The 13,377-nt window shown below is 44.1% G+C and overlaps 1 protein-coding gene across 1 annotated transcript in view; it reads left to right on the forward strand.

Annotated features, from left to right (window-relative positions):
* LOC147751297 (leucine-rich repeat neuronal protein 3-like) overlaps positions 1–3,184 on the forward strand; it is a 350,340-nt gene extending 347,156 nt beyond the window's left edge. The window contains exon 3 of the mRNA XM_086919298.1: positions 220–3,184. Coding sequence (XP_086775424.1) covers positions 484–2,688 — 2,205 coding nt within the window. The 5' untranslated portion in view covers positions 220–483 and the 3' untranslated portion in view covers positions 2,689–3,184. The remainder of the gene's footprint in view (positions 1–219) is intronic.
* The last annotated feature ends 10,193 nt before the right edge of the window (positions 3,185–13,377 follow it).

Here is a 13,377-nt window from a genome sequence, read left to right on the forward strand (position 1 = left end):
TGAAATGTGGATATTATATAGAAATGCATTTTATCAAAAACATCCTGCTTGTTTTTATGTATGGTCAACAAGCATTGCCAGTGATGTTCCTTCCGTGATTGCTGAAATGTGCTCAAAGTGCACCCTGTTTCTAAATGAATCATTCATATATTAGTAATATAAGCTTGTGCTTGTTTTTTTTTCTTTCAAACTAACACTGTATAATTTGTTTCCTTTTAGGTCGCATCAACATGTCCGTCACATTAATCATGGGATTTGATGCTTATGGAACAAAATGAATTTCCTAATCGCCAGCGGCCTTCTGTTTGTGCTTCATCATCTTTAAGCCGAAGAGTTTTACCTCACCAAGGATGCAGTGACCTTCATTTCCACAATATGCCGCCTGTATTTCGAAAAATGTGCTTCCGGCTTCCTTTCGGGAACAAACGTTTTGTAACTTGTTAATGCTCATCACTGAACAAATGCAAAGGCTAGCACTCTCCGATGCTCTTGTTGATCATACAAGGAGTGATATCAGAATTGGTGTTGCACCGTTGCTTTTCTGAAGAATTCCACACTCACATAAAGGACATGTCCCCTAACGTACATTTTGCACTTGGTCTTGTTGTTATTGCCCTAGTTCATGCAGAAGAAGAAAGACGCGACTGTCCTCAATCATGTACGTGTGAAGTCAGACCTTGGTTTACACCCAGGTCTGTATATATGGAAGCCCCAACAGTGGACTGCAATGATCTGGGCCTTTTTAATGTACCAACTAGATTACCTGCTAACACTCAAGTCTTGCTTTTACAGACTAACAACATCGAACAAATTGAATATCAAGAGGATTTTCCTGTGAATCTCACTGGGTTGGATTTATCTCAAAATAACTTATCTTCGATGGTCAATATTAGTCTTCAAAAGATGCTTCATCTACTTTCTGTATATCTTGAGGAAAATAAATTTACTGAGCTGCCAGAAGGTTGTTTCTATGGATTGAACAGTTTGCAAGAGCTCTACATTAATCACAATTTGTTGTCCATTATCGCTCCAGGGGCCTTTATTGGCATGGACAATCTTCTCAGACTCCACCTTAATTCAAATAGATTGCAAGTTATCAACAGTAAGTGGTTTGAAGCAATTCCGAGTTTGGAGATTCTAATGATTGGAGAAAATCCTTTAATTAGAATAGAAGATATGAACTTTAAGCCACTTTTCAATTTGCGGAGCCTGGTTTTAGCAGGAATGAACCTCACAGAACTACCAAATAACGCCTTAACTGGTCTTGACAGTTTAGAAAGTCTTTCATTTTATGCCAACAAATTTGTAAAAGTTCCATATGCTGCCCTTCAGCAGGTAACTAATCTAAAATTTTTAGATCTGAATAAAAATCCTATTAGCAGACTGCAAAGGGGAGATTTTAGCAATATGCCGTTCTTGAAAGAATTGGGTATTAATAATATGCCTGAGTTGGTATCTATTGATAACCTTGCTATTGATAATTTGCCAGAGCTAAGGAAAATAGAAGCTACCAACAATCCCAAATTATCATACATTCATCCAAATGCATTCTCCAGACTCCCTAAACTGGAGTCTCTCATGCTGAACAGCAATGCCCTTAGTGCTCTGTACCGCAACACTATAGACTCTTTGCTCAATCTGAAGGAAATAAGCATCCACAGTAATCCCATCAGGTGTGATTGTGTAATCCGTTGGATTAACATGAACAAAACAAATATTAGATTTATGGAGCCAGATGCTTTGTTTTGTGTTGACCCCCCTGAATTCCAAGGGCAAAATGTTAGGAAGATACATTTCAGGGAGATGATGTCAATCTGCCTCCCACTCATTGCCCCTGAAAGCTTTCCCTCTGAAATGGATTTGAGAGCTGGCAGCTCAGTTTCATTACACTGTCGAGCAATGGCTGAACCTGAACCAGAAATCTTCTGGATAATGCCATCAGGTTACAGAATTATGCCCAACACAGTTACAGAACACTTCTACGCTCACCCTGAAGGGACACTGGAGCTCAGAGATGTTGGTTACAAAGAGGCAGGCCTATACACGTGTATGGCAACTAATCTTGTTGGTGCAGACTTAAAAACAGTCATAATCAAAGTGGATGGTTATTTCCCCCACGACATCAATGGATCTGTGAACATTAACATAAAGGACATACGACCACACTCTGTTCTAGTGTCATGGAAAACCAGTTCGAAAATTCTGAAATCCAGTGTGAGATGGACCGCCTCGCTAAGGAGCGCATCGACTCAAGTTGCCCACAGTGCACGAGTACCATCTAATATCAAGGTCTACAATCTGACACATCTAAACCCATCAACTGATTACAAGATCTGTGTACATATCCCAAACATATACCAGAAGAACGAGAAACAATGTGTGAACATCACCACAAAAGGATTGGATCTGGCAGTCAAAGAAAATGAAAAGATCAACACAACTGCTTTAATCATCATTCTAGGGGGCCTCTTTGGGGTGATCACGGTGGCATACGTGTTCAGTTACATGCCCGTGGAAATGAGCAGGGATTTACTGTGCACCTACCGAAGTCACAGCCTGCATAAACCAAGGTTTGCTTTCAGTGACTTTTATCCTCCTCTTATCAGTCTTTGGAACTCAAGAAAAAGAGAAAGCACAGACCTGGAAGTGAAAGCGACTGTAATAGGCGAGCAAGGCAATTTATCATGAAACATTACAGTCAGTAAACCTATTTTATGGAAAGAAAAAGCACAAGATTGCAGTTGTGCTCTGTAAGTGGCAGAAAAGCATTACTCTTTCAGAATAAGGAGTCCTGACATCATTGCAGCTGGCAAATGGAAATCTGCAAGGGTACTGCATAACAGGATATTTAGCTGACTGGCTTCAAGTTGTACACTATTGTGCCAACCAAATTAAATTACTCATTTTTTAGAACAATAATGTGACTTTTTTGTCAGAGGTACATTATAGCTGAACAACAGCGTTTTCGGTATTTGTTTTTATACAGTATTCTGTGTGTAAGAGTAGTGGGGCTGAGAAATACCTCTTCCTGTGCTGTATTACACATATTTTAGCCAAGAGTGTATGGAGTAACTTGATGGACTAGAGGTAACGTGGCATTAAAATGGACACATTCAGTAGTGTAGACTGTGGGTATGTGGAACGTTTTTTATGAAGAAAATACATTTTTGATTAAAACAAGAAACTTCTTTTGTCATTCTTATTTCATATCACTCATATCACTTATTTCATATCCCAAGGACAACTGCATTCCTCGCAATTTATGAGAGATTTTACGTTGTCACAATCTGTAGATCAAACACAGATTTTTTTTTACTCACGACAGGCGCAATTTATACTTGTATTATCGCTTTACGGGTGCAAATAGAAGTTTATAAGGCAAGTCGCAATCAGTACCTATGAAGCAGACATAGCAAGAAAAAGTCTGATAGTGTACATTTTCTGTTTATTGTACATCAGTTTAAAGGTTTCCTATCAAAAATAAATAGACAAAAGAAATGTTTGTTCACGTGGCAAAGATACAGATGGAATGAAAAACTCCAGCAGCAGTGCATGGCGGTCTGTGTGTGGTGTCAGAATGAATGTTTCATAAAGTCCACAGATGCTAAACTTGCTTCTAAGCTTTTGATAGTCTCAAAGTATAAACACCTCAATCAAGTACTCAGATGCCCGGTCAATTGTTAATACACTTTACATCTATCTATCTATCTATCTATCTATCTATCTATCTATCTATCTATCTATCTATCTATCTATCTATCTATCTATCTATCTATCTATCTATCTATCTATCTATCTATCTATCTATCTATCTATCTATCTATCCGGATATATATTTACTGAGCCATCTATAACCTGTGTTACCACCATGCACTTCTTACATCCCTCATAACATGTTAAATGACATAACTGGTGACTTCAAAGATGACATCTCAAATGACACCATTGATGACATCACTGATGACGTTATGCAACCAATGTAACAACATACTATAAGGTTGGTAGACTTGAATTGACCATGCTACACCTGTGAGCAGTTTTCTATTCACCTTGATGAGATTACCCTCTTAAAAACTTCACTTGACCCACAATTTCACATTTATGGGATTACCCTCTTAACTTCAGATGACCCACAATTTTAAGGCAAGAGGTTCAGGAGTATACATTTTCCACTATAAAACCACCTTCGATCAGGCCCTATGGAATGCGCTATGACATTCTGGAAAGAAATATTTACATGCAGCTTTGGACGTTTTCACAGATATTTTAGAACAGGCATTGGTTTTAAACGACAACATACTTTGAATAACACCTTTGCAACCCACATCAGTTGTTCTCAGCGTTCACCTTGTTTACCATGGAGTACTTCGACCACCTTACATTTAAGTGATTTGTAAATAGCACACCACATAATGAACATTAAATTAAACTTGTCTCCAGGTCTTATGATGGTTCATTGCTATCAACACACACAGGTACAGTCAGTAACTCATGTGATGTACATGACTATGGTATTCTCAATGGAATCATCAATGGTGTCATTTGAGATGTCATCAGTAATATTATCATAGATGTATTTTAACATGTCATGAGTGACATAATATGTGAAGTCATAAGCAGAGTATGGCAGAGGCACAATGGTTTAGATCAGTAAACAGAAACTTTTTTGGAAGTCAAAAATGTCTAATGTGACAAAGCTGCAAGTTGTAGCTGATGAAAGCTCCATGAAACCAGATACTTTTGGTGAGAGGCCACACTGAACTGGATTTGCTGCTGCAGAGAAAAACAGAAGCGGGTGCTGCCACAGAGTAAGGCCGACTGGCGATGAACCTTGGGTGGATCTGCAAGCAGGTAGGTCCCGATCTTCAGGCCCTCACTGACAGAGTGCCAGTCCTTTCAGGATCACTGCAGTCCTTCTTCCTAGCACAGTCCACAGGTCTAGAAGTCCAAATTGAGTTGGCATGGTGAGGAAAAAGAATGATATGTTGGTATGCAACCTTGAGCTATTGCCAGTGGTTTATAAATGTCAAGCATTCCTCTCATCACATTTTGTGTATTTCATATTCCTCCATAAGTGGCATGGGGATGTCCAGACATGGGTCCCGTGTCCACTGTGATAATGGAACCAAGTTGTACCCGGCTGATGAGCCCAGAGCTAGTGAAAAATTGGTCCTGGGATGCTTGTTTTCTGGTTCAGGGAGGACCTGGTCTCGAAGTTCAGAATGGACTGTTCCCATGAGGGGCAGGGTCAAGACTGATTTGCATGCGGCTGGGCCCAAAAAGAAGGATGGGCTAGGATGATACCTAGAGCGATTTAGAGTGGTTTGGAAAATGCAAGCATTCCTCTCATCACCTTTTCTGATGTTCAACTTTCTAAAAGTGGCATTTTTATAATTGTGACAAAAAATATAACGTTACCATTAAAGAGGGCTTTTGATCACACATTCATAGAAACCAAATTCGAACTATTCACCTGCTCCCATTTGAACGTTATCAATTAATAAATTTAATGAAGACCCAATTTTATCCTATGGGAGAGGTAGACCATGCAGTAGTGGGAGGCGAATTTAAGAGTTTTTAACTACCATGACATCTAAAACCTAAAAATGCATGTCTAAAATGTTAAATACACTACATCCTGCCCACTGCGTTGTGTTAGGCCTAACCTAGGAGTGACTCATACATATTAAAAAAGTGAGGTTTTGACCTGCTAAAAAGTTTATTTTGTTAGGTGGAAATAGTAGTTAAAAATCTGCACCGACAAGCTGCAATTGCAGGCCTGAGAGGGATTTCAATGGTTACTTAAGTGGGAGGCACAATGCGAGCTCCAGGCCCACTAACAGCATTTGATTTACAGGCCCTGGATACCTGTAGTACCACATTACTAGGGAGTTACAAGCAAATTCAATGTGCCAATTGCATGTCTGGCAATTCTATCGTGCTTAAAGGAGAGAGCACAAGTTCTGGTTAGAAGTGGTAATGTTCAGAGAGTATGTTAGACCTAGCATCCTTGTCGTCATGTCCACTATCTTTTTGCCTCTGCCTCCTGTGTGCTGGGTTTAGTTTTTGCTGGTCTAGATGCTTTGGGCATTTTGCCACTGCTGATCGGCGCCAAAGTGCAAGTACTCCCTATGCAAAACTGTGCATATGGAATGGCGTATCCATGATTGGCTTGCTTGACTTACAACTAAGTCCCTAGTACAGTGCACTGAGTGTGCCAGGGCTTGAAAGTCAAATGCTGCTAGTGGGAATGCAGCTCTGATTGTGCCATCCACACAAACAGTCTTTCAAAGGGGTCTCAGACCAGCCACTGCAAAGTCTAGGTACAGTCTCTACTGCCTTGTCGACTTGTCAAATGCAGCCACTTGCCAGGCCCTAACCTTCCCTTCTATTCCATAGCCCTAAGGTAGGCCCAAATTTCCCCTGTGGGCAGGGTGCAGTGTATGTGAAAGGTAGGATATGCACTGGTGTGTGAGACATGTCCTGAAAGTGAAATACAGTATATTTAGTTTTTCACTACGGAAAGGCAACTGTCCCATAGGATAGAATGGGAACTTTATTTATGACATCTTATAAATTAATCTTCACATTGGGACAAGTTAGAAAGATGGAGTTTAGTATGCCTAAACACAGAATATACAAATGCATTTTTTTAGTAAAGATGATTTTTATATTGTGTGTTTGAAAATACTACTTTTGAAAAGTGGGTATGTTCTTGCTTAGCCATCCTGTGTCCATCTGCTGGTTTGTGGATTGACTATCTGGCTTTGGAGTGACAGGGGCTGGGGATGTACATTCTCTTCAGACAGCCTGTTGCGGGGTGTTTTGAGGTGTTTCCTACCTTGCCTTAATGAGTCAGGTCTAGGCTAAATAGATCTGGGCTGCACTTAGAGTAGTGGGAGGAGCTTTCCCTGCACATGAATAGGTCTGGTTTGCTTTGGACAATGTTGTCTCCACCTCCTGTCTGGAAGCTGGGCCAGAAAGTACAGAACTGGTTAGACGGTGCATAGAGCCTCTCTGCCAAAATAGAACAAAGAGAAATTGAGTATAAATATTGGGCCCAGACCCCAGAACTTCAGATTGCTTCTGGACTCAAGAGGAACCTCTGCCAAGGAGAAGAGCTGTGAAAGCTGAAGGAGAAGTACTGCCCCTTTGCGGTGTGCTGTGCGGGGTGGGCCTGCAGTGGCGGTTTCTGCCAAGGAGAGGACCAAGTCTTTGCTGTGTGCTGTGTATGCAGCTTGAAGAAGATCTCCAAGGGCTTGGTGTAGAGCTTGCCTACTGTTCTGAAGACTTAGGGACACAAAGACTATACACCCTCTGTTCTCCTGCATCTGGAACTGCTCTTTCTGTTGCCACAAAGGCAGAAAGCAGCACCGACGCTGGCGAGCAATGCCACAACCTACTATGAGGCCATGCTCATGGAGTGCATGATGCACAGCCCCAAGTTGCACCGCATTCCCTATGCCTGCTAATGCCATACCATGCCGACTCTGACGGTATCACCAAGGACGCTGCCTGCACCAGAGCTAAGGGAATCATTTGTAATGTTCACAATGCACCGTCCTTCATTGTCCTTCATTGTCGCAGAGCAGATTCTTGACGTGGGTGACGTTCTGGATCTGACTCCTCTGTGCCATTGTGAAGTCACCTCCCCGGCAACTGACACCTTATCTCCACTATATCGCAGTAAGGAACCAACGCCTCACCTCCCCTGTGACTGTAAGGAACCAACGCTGCCCGGTGCCAACAAAGCATCACCTCCTCAACACTGTGCGCAGTCTTTGTTTTCATTATATTGCCAAGGTACTGTTTGTTGGGGTCCATGTGACTCTGATCCCGAAGCTGAGCACCTCGCAGTCTGCACCATACTTTGGGATTTTCATCTGTTAAGACTTCATAATAGCCACAGTTGGAGCTATTTGTTGGTACACGATTTATTGTTGTGTATTAACTATTCTTTATGATATCTTGATAAATATATGGTGGATTTTTGTTGTTTTCGTCTTGTTTGGTTTAGATAGAGATTTCCTTTTTTTCTAAACTGGTGTGCTGTCCATTTATAGTGTTGTCACTGTATTACTGTTATGTATGCACAAATGCTTAACACGCTGCCTCTGAGATAAGCTTGTCTACTTGTACCAAGCTACCAAGGGGGTGAGCAGGGTTGTCCAAGGGCATAACTCCCTTACCCTGGCTAGAAGCAAGGGTCCCTACTTGGACAAGGGTGCAAACCATTGTCAACTACAGACCCCATTTCTAACATTTTTAGTCAGCGGTGAGTACTAGGACTTGCATTTGTGCCTAATATACAGTGATTAGTGTACACTACTAGGATAGCGGTTTTCTGCAACCTGTAAACCGCCAATTTTCGTCATGTCTAAACTAGCATCAATGGCATCTGTAAATATTGAGTTTGAGGGGGTTAGGGTTGAAACCTACACTGTCCATCAATTGAAATCCATCTGCAAAAGAAATGTAAAATCTCAGGGCCCGATTCACAGAACTAAGTTAAGACAAAATCCTAAACTTACTACCATTTTGGTATTCACAGAAGGCACTACTAATTTTCGTATTCACAGCAGGCACTTACTCATCAATGTACTTACTCATAAATGAATAAGTGCCTTCAGTGAGTACCGACATGAGTAAGTCCTTCTGTGAATTCCAAAATGAGTAAGTGCCTTCAGTGAATACCAAAAGGAGTAAGTGCCTTCTGTGAATACCAAAATGGTAATAAGTTTAAGATTTTGTTTTAAGTGAGTTCTGTCAATCTGGCCCCAACTGTGAAGCCTCACCAGAAATGAGGAATACTAAAAGGCGCTGAGGGCCTGGTTGGAATCAAGAAATGCCAGTGAGCATTCCAAAGAGCCTATGGTGAAGGCAGAGAATTAAAGACGAACAGCAAGATGGACTATTTGTTCTGCTTGGAGGAATGGTGCTTTCCAGGGAAGGCTGAAATGTGTCTTCAAAGGGGCTCTCTCCAGAGGAGCTGGAGGACAGAGAGAGAAGCAGAGTGCATGCGATGGTGTGCGTGAAGCTTAGATTTGGGAAAGATAATGACATGGAATAAAGTAAATTGGAGTTAGAGGGTCATAAATTTGCCATGGAGGAAAAGAGGATGCTCTTGGAGCATGAGAGACATTTTAAGGAGTTGGAGATAAAAGCCACGAGTATGAAGTCCAGTTCAAATAGTGGCAGCTTGTCTTCAGTGCCTCTGTAGAGGAGGGTGCATATTCCCAAGGAAGTGATCATGAATTTTGTACTTAGTGGTGAAATTAGTCAGTGGTTCAAGGGGTATGAGGTAGCAATGAAGTCCCACAGAGTCCCTGAGAGAAACTGGGGATCAGGGTTGTGGAACCGCTTCACTGCAGAAGGGAGGGACACCTTGCTAGCATTGCGTGAGGAGAATAAGATGGTGTATGTTCACGTGAAGTAGGCCTTGATTAGAAGATATGTATTGACCCCAGAACTATAGTCAGAAGTTCATGGCCTGTAAGAAACTTGAATCGCACACTTGGGTTGAGTATGTTGCTTCCCTTTGCAGAGCACTAAATGGTTGGGTGAAGGGTAGCCAGGTAACTGATTTTCAGGTGCTCTATGATTTGATAGCATGAGAGCACTTGTCTACTAATAGTTTTCCATAGCTATGCCAGCACTTGATTGACAGTAAGCTGACTGACCCCAGGAAGCTTGCTGTGGAGGCGGACCACTTGGTTAGCACCAGTGTCCACAAGGGGTATATGGTGACTCCGCCAAGGGTGGGCAGGGTCCCCAGCAGAAGAATGGGAGGGACAGGTGTAAACAAAAGGAGTTCCAAAAAGGGTCCCCAAAATAATTCCCTGGGGAAAGGTTTCCATCCCCCTGGTGGTAATTAACCATGGGTCTCTTCAGGGAAGAATGCAGAGAAGGGCCTGTGCAAATGCTTGGCTTGTTATCAGGTGGGTCACTTTGTCAGGGATCCTAAGTGTCCTAAGTCTCCACGGGCACCCACTGGTGCACCGCCTACTGGTTTGACTAGTGTAGCGTTGGGGAAGGAGTTGGGCCCACAGAAAGGGTGTGAGCCAGCAGAAGTTACCCTTGTCTTACTAGGGGTTAGTGAGATGGTCCCCAGGACCCACCTGCCTACAACCACTAAGAAATAAAGTTAGTGGGTGAATATTATTGGCCATGGGGTAGAGGCTCTAAGAGACACTGGGGCCAGTGTGACAGCAGTCAGTTCTTGGCTAGTGTCTGAGCAGCAGGAGATCCCCAATGTACTTTACTTAGTAGTGTCAGCTGACAACTCAGAGTGCCCCTGCAACGTGGCACATGTTCCCTTTGAGTGGGGGGTGTATCTCAGGTACCTTGACAGTAGTTGTGAGACCAGCCATGCCTGTTGATTGTCTGCTTGGTAACGACCTGGAGAGTTCCCCTTGGGATACGGTGGAACACTGGACTCATCTGGAGATGTTGGGTCTGCCTGAGTGGGCGTGTACAACCACTCTGTCCATGGTAGCCTGTAAGGGCAATCAAGAGGACCTGGAGCCTGAAAGAGTGGCCCATGTGCCTACTAGAAAGAGAAGAGGCAGGGGCGTGGGAAACAGACCCCTGACGTTTCCACTGTTCAGTAGGAGGCAGAACTTGAGAGGGATGCCTGGGAGCCTACAGGGGAGCAAGTAGCCGAACTCTGGGACCTGCCTGAGCTGACCCACTGGCAGAAGGAAGGGGGCCCCACCAGGGTGGAATAATGCCAGGAGCAGTAGGAATGCCCTTGTTGGTTTGCAGTAGCACTCTGCAACCCATGCACCAAGTGATCAGTCTGGATCACAATGGATTTACTGAAAGAACGGTCTCCTTTATAGCGAGCCTGAGGTTCCTTAGTCTGGGTCAGCCTGTGTGCTGGTTGTCCTCCAGTGCTTCAGAGCCTTCCTACAGGATCTGGTTCATGATGTGCCTTTGACAGGGCATTAAGGACAGGACAAGACCTTTGAAAAGATTGCCAACCACTACTTTTGGCCCAAAAGGCGCAAGCACTCTGACGCTCATTGTAGGTCTTGTCCAACTTGCCAGGCAAGTGGTAAGAGTGGGAGGAAGTGTAAGGCTCCTCTAAAACCTATTCCTGTTGTCAGCACCCCCATTGAGAGGGTCAGTATGGACATTGTGGGGTCACTGGATCCCTCGACAGCCATGGGCAACAGGTTCATCCTGGTCTTGGTGGACCATGCCACCTGGTACACTGAGGCTATCCCTCTCAGGACCACGATGGCCCCTGTGGTGAGCCAAGCATTGATGAGGATCTTTTCCTGTTTGGGGTTCCCCGGGGAGATGGTACTTGACCAGGGTACAAACTTCATATCAAAGTGTATGACATCCTTATAAAGGGAGTGAGGTGTTACCTACAAGTTCACCACTCCTTACCATCCCCAAGGGAATGGGCTGGTTGAGAGATTCAACCGGACCCGCAAAAGGCATGATTAAATGTCTTGCAGAACCTATGAGGCGTAATTGGGATGTCCTCCTAACGTGCCTGCTATTCGCTTACACAGAGGTACCTCATAACTCCTTAGGGTTCAACCTCTTTGAGCTGCTGTATGGGCATCCTTTAAGAGGACCTCTGAGTCTGGTCAAGGAAGGCTGGGAGAAAGTTCCCAGTAAACCTCCTCCGCATGTATTGAGCTACATGTTGGCCTTCAGAAATCAGGCTAAGCACTTCAGGTAACTCACACAGGCGAATCTGAAAGCCAGTCAGGAGGAGATGGACTGCTGGTATGATAAGAAAGCCACTCTGATTGAGTTTCAACCAGGCCAGAAAGTGTGGGTCAGGGTCCCAGTAGAACCTTGTGCACTCCAGGACAAGTGGACTGGGCCTTTTGAGGTGGTGGAGCACAAGATTAAAGTGATCTATCTGGTGGACTTGCAGTCTCCCAGGAACCCATTGCAGGTCCTACATGTGAAATGCCTCAAACCTCACTTTGAGAGGTCTGAAGTGAACATGCTCCTAGCAACAGATGATGGAATGGAAGAGGAGACTGAGCCTCTACCGGACCTCCAGTCTGCCAAGGTACATGATGGGTCAGTGGATGGTGTAAGCCTCTCCCCTGACCTGACCTGTGAGCAGCAAAGCGACTGCTGCCAGCTATTGGGGCTGTTTGCCACTCTATTCTCACTAACCACAGGCATCACGTGATGGTGTGTCCATGATGTGAACACTGGGGACAGTCTTTTTGTTAATCACTAAATTTACTGGTTGACCAACATGGTCAGAGATACCATTAAGGAGGAAGTCTCAAAGATGTTTGCACTAGGGGTGATTGAGCCCTCAAAATGCCCTTGGGCCAGCCCAGTGGTCTTGGTCCCAAATGCTCTGGTTCTGTGTGTATTACTGAGGGCTCAATTCCATCTACAGAACAGATGCATATCCCATCCCTAGAGCTGATGAGCTCATAAATTGGTTGGGAACTGCCAAGTACCTTAGTACATTTGACTTACTGTCTAGGTACTGGCAGATTGCCTTTACTGATGGGGTCAAGGAGAGGTCTGCATTTACAATCCCAGAGGGGCACTACCAGTTCTGGGTGGGTTGAATAATGCCCCTGCTACCTTTCAGAGTTTGGTTAACCAGGTGTTGGCTGGCAGGAGGATTTCAGTGCCGCCTACCTGGATGACATCGCAATGTTCAGTGCCACTTGGGAGGAACATCTGCAACACCTCTGGGAAGTGGTGAACTTAGGGCATCAGGTAGGAAGCAGCCAGGTGACACCTCTACAGCCTAAGATTGACACCAACCTGGCTTGGGAGCTCCCCAAGACTCAGACAGAGGTGAGAGCCTTTTTAGGTCTCACCGGGTACTACCACAGGTTTGTCAAGGGATTTGGCACCATTGTTTCCCCATCACTAAGCTGAATTCCAGGATGCAGCCGAGGAAGTTGAACTGGATTGATGCCTGTCTGAAATCTTTTCAAGGCACCCAACTTCTCAAAAGATTTTGTGGTGCAGACATATGCTTCAGAGCATGGTGTGGTGGCTGTTCTCTCACTACTAAATGATGAAGGCCTAGACCAACCTGTAACCTTCATTAGTAGGAGGTTACTTCCCTGGGAACAGAGGTGGAGTGCGATTGATTGGGAGGCTTTTGCTGTGGTCTGAAGAAACTGAGGACCTACTTGTTTGGGACTCACATCAGGGTTCAGACCGACCCCAGGCACCTCAGATGGTTGATGGAGATGAGTGGTAAGAATCCAAAACTGTTGAGTTGGTCCAATCCTTTACAGGGGATGGACTTTATTGTGGAACACCGTCCTGGCACAGAACACACCAATGCTGATAGTCTGTCCAGATTCTTCCAACTTAGTGAAGAGAAATCCCAAGTGGGTGGGTAGTTCTCTTCACTTTTCAGCT

This window comes from Lissotriton vulgaris, chromosome 1_1 (genome assembly GCF_964263255.1).
Source record: "Lissotriton vulgaris chromosome 1_1, aLisVul1.2, whole genome shotgun sequence".
In the NCBI taxonomy this organism is placed as follows: Eukaryota; Metazoa; Chordata; class Amphibia; order Caudata; family Salamandridae; genus Lissotriton; species Lissotriton vulgaris.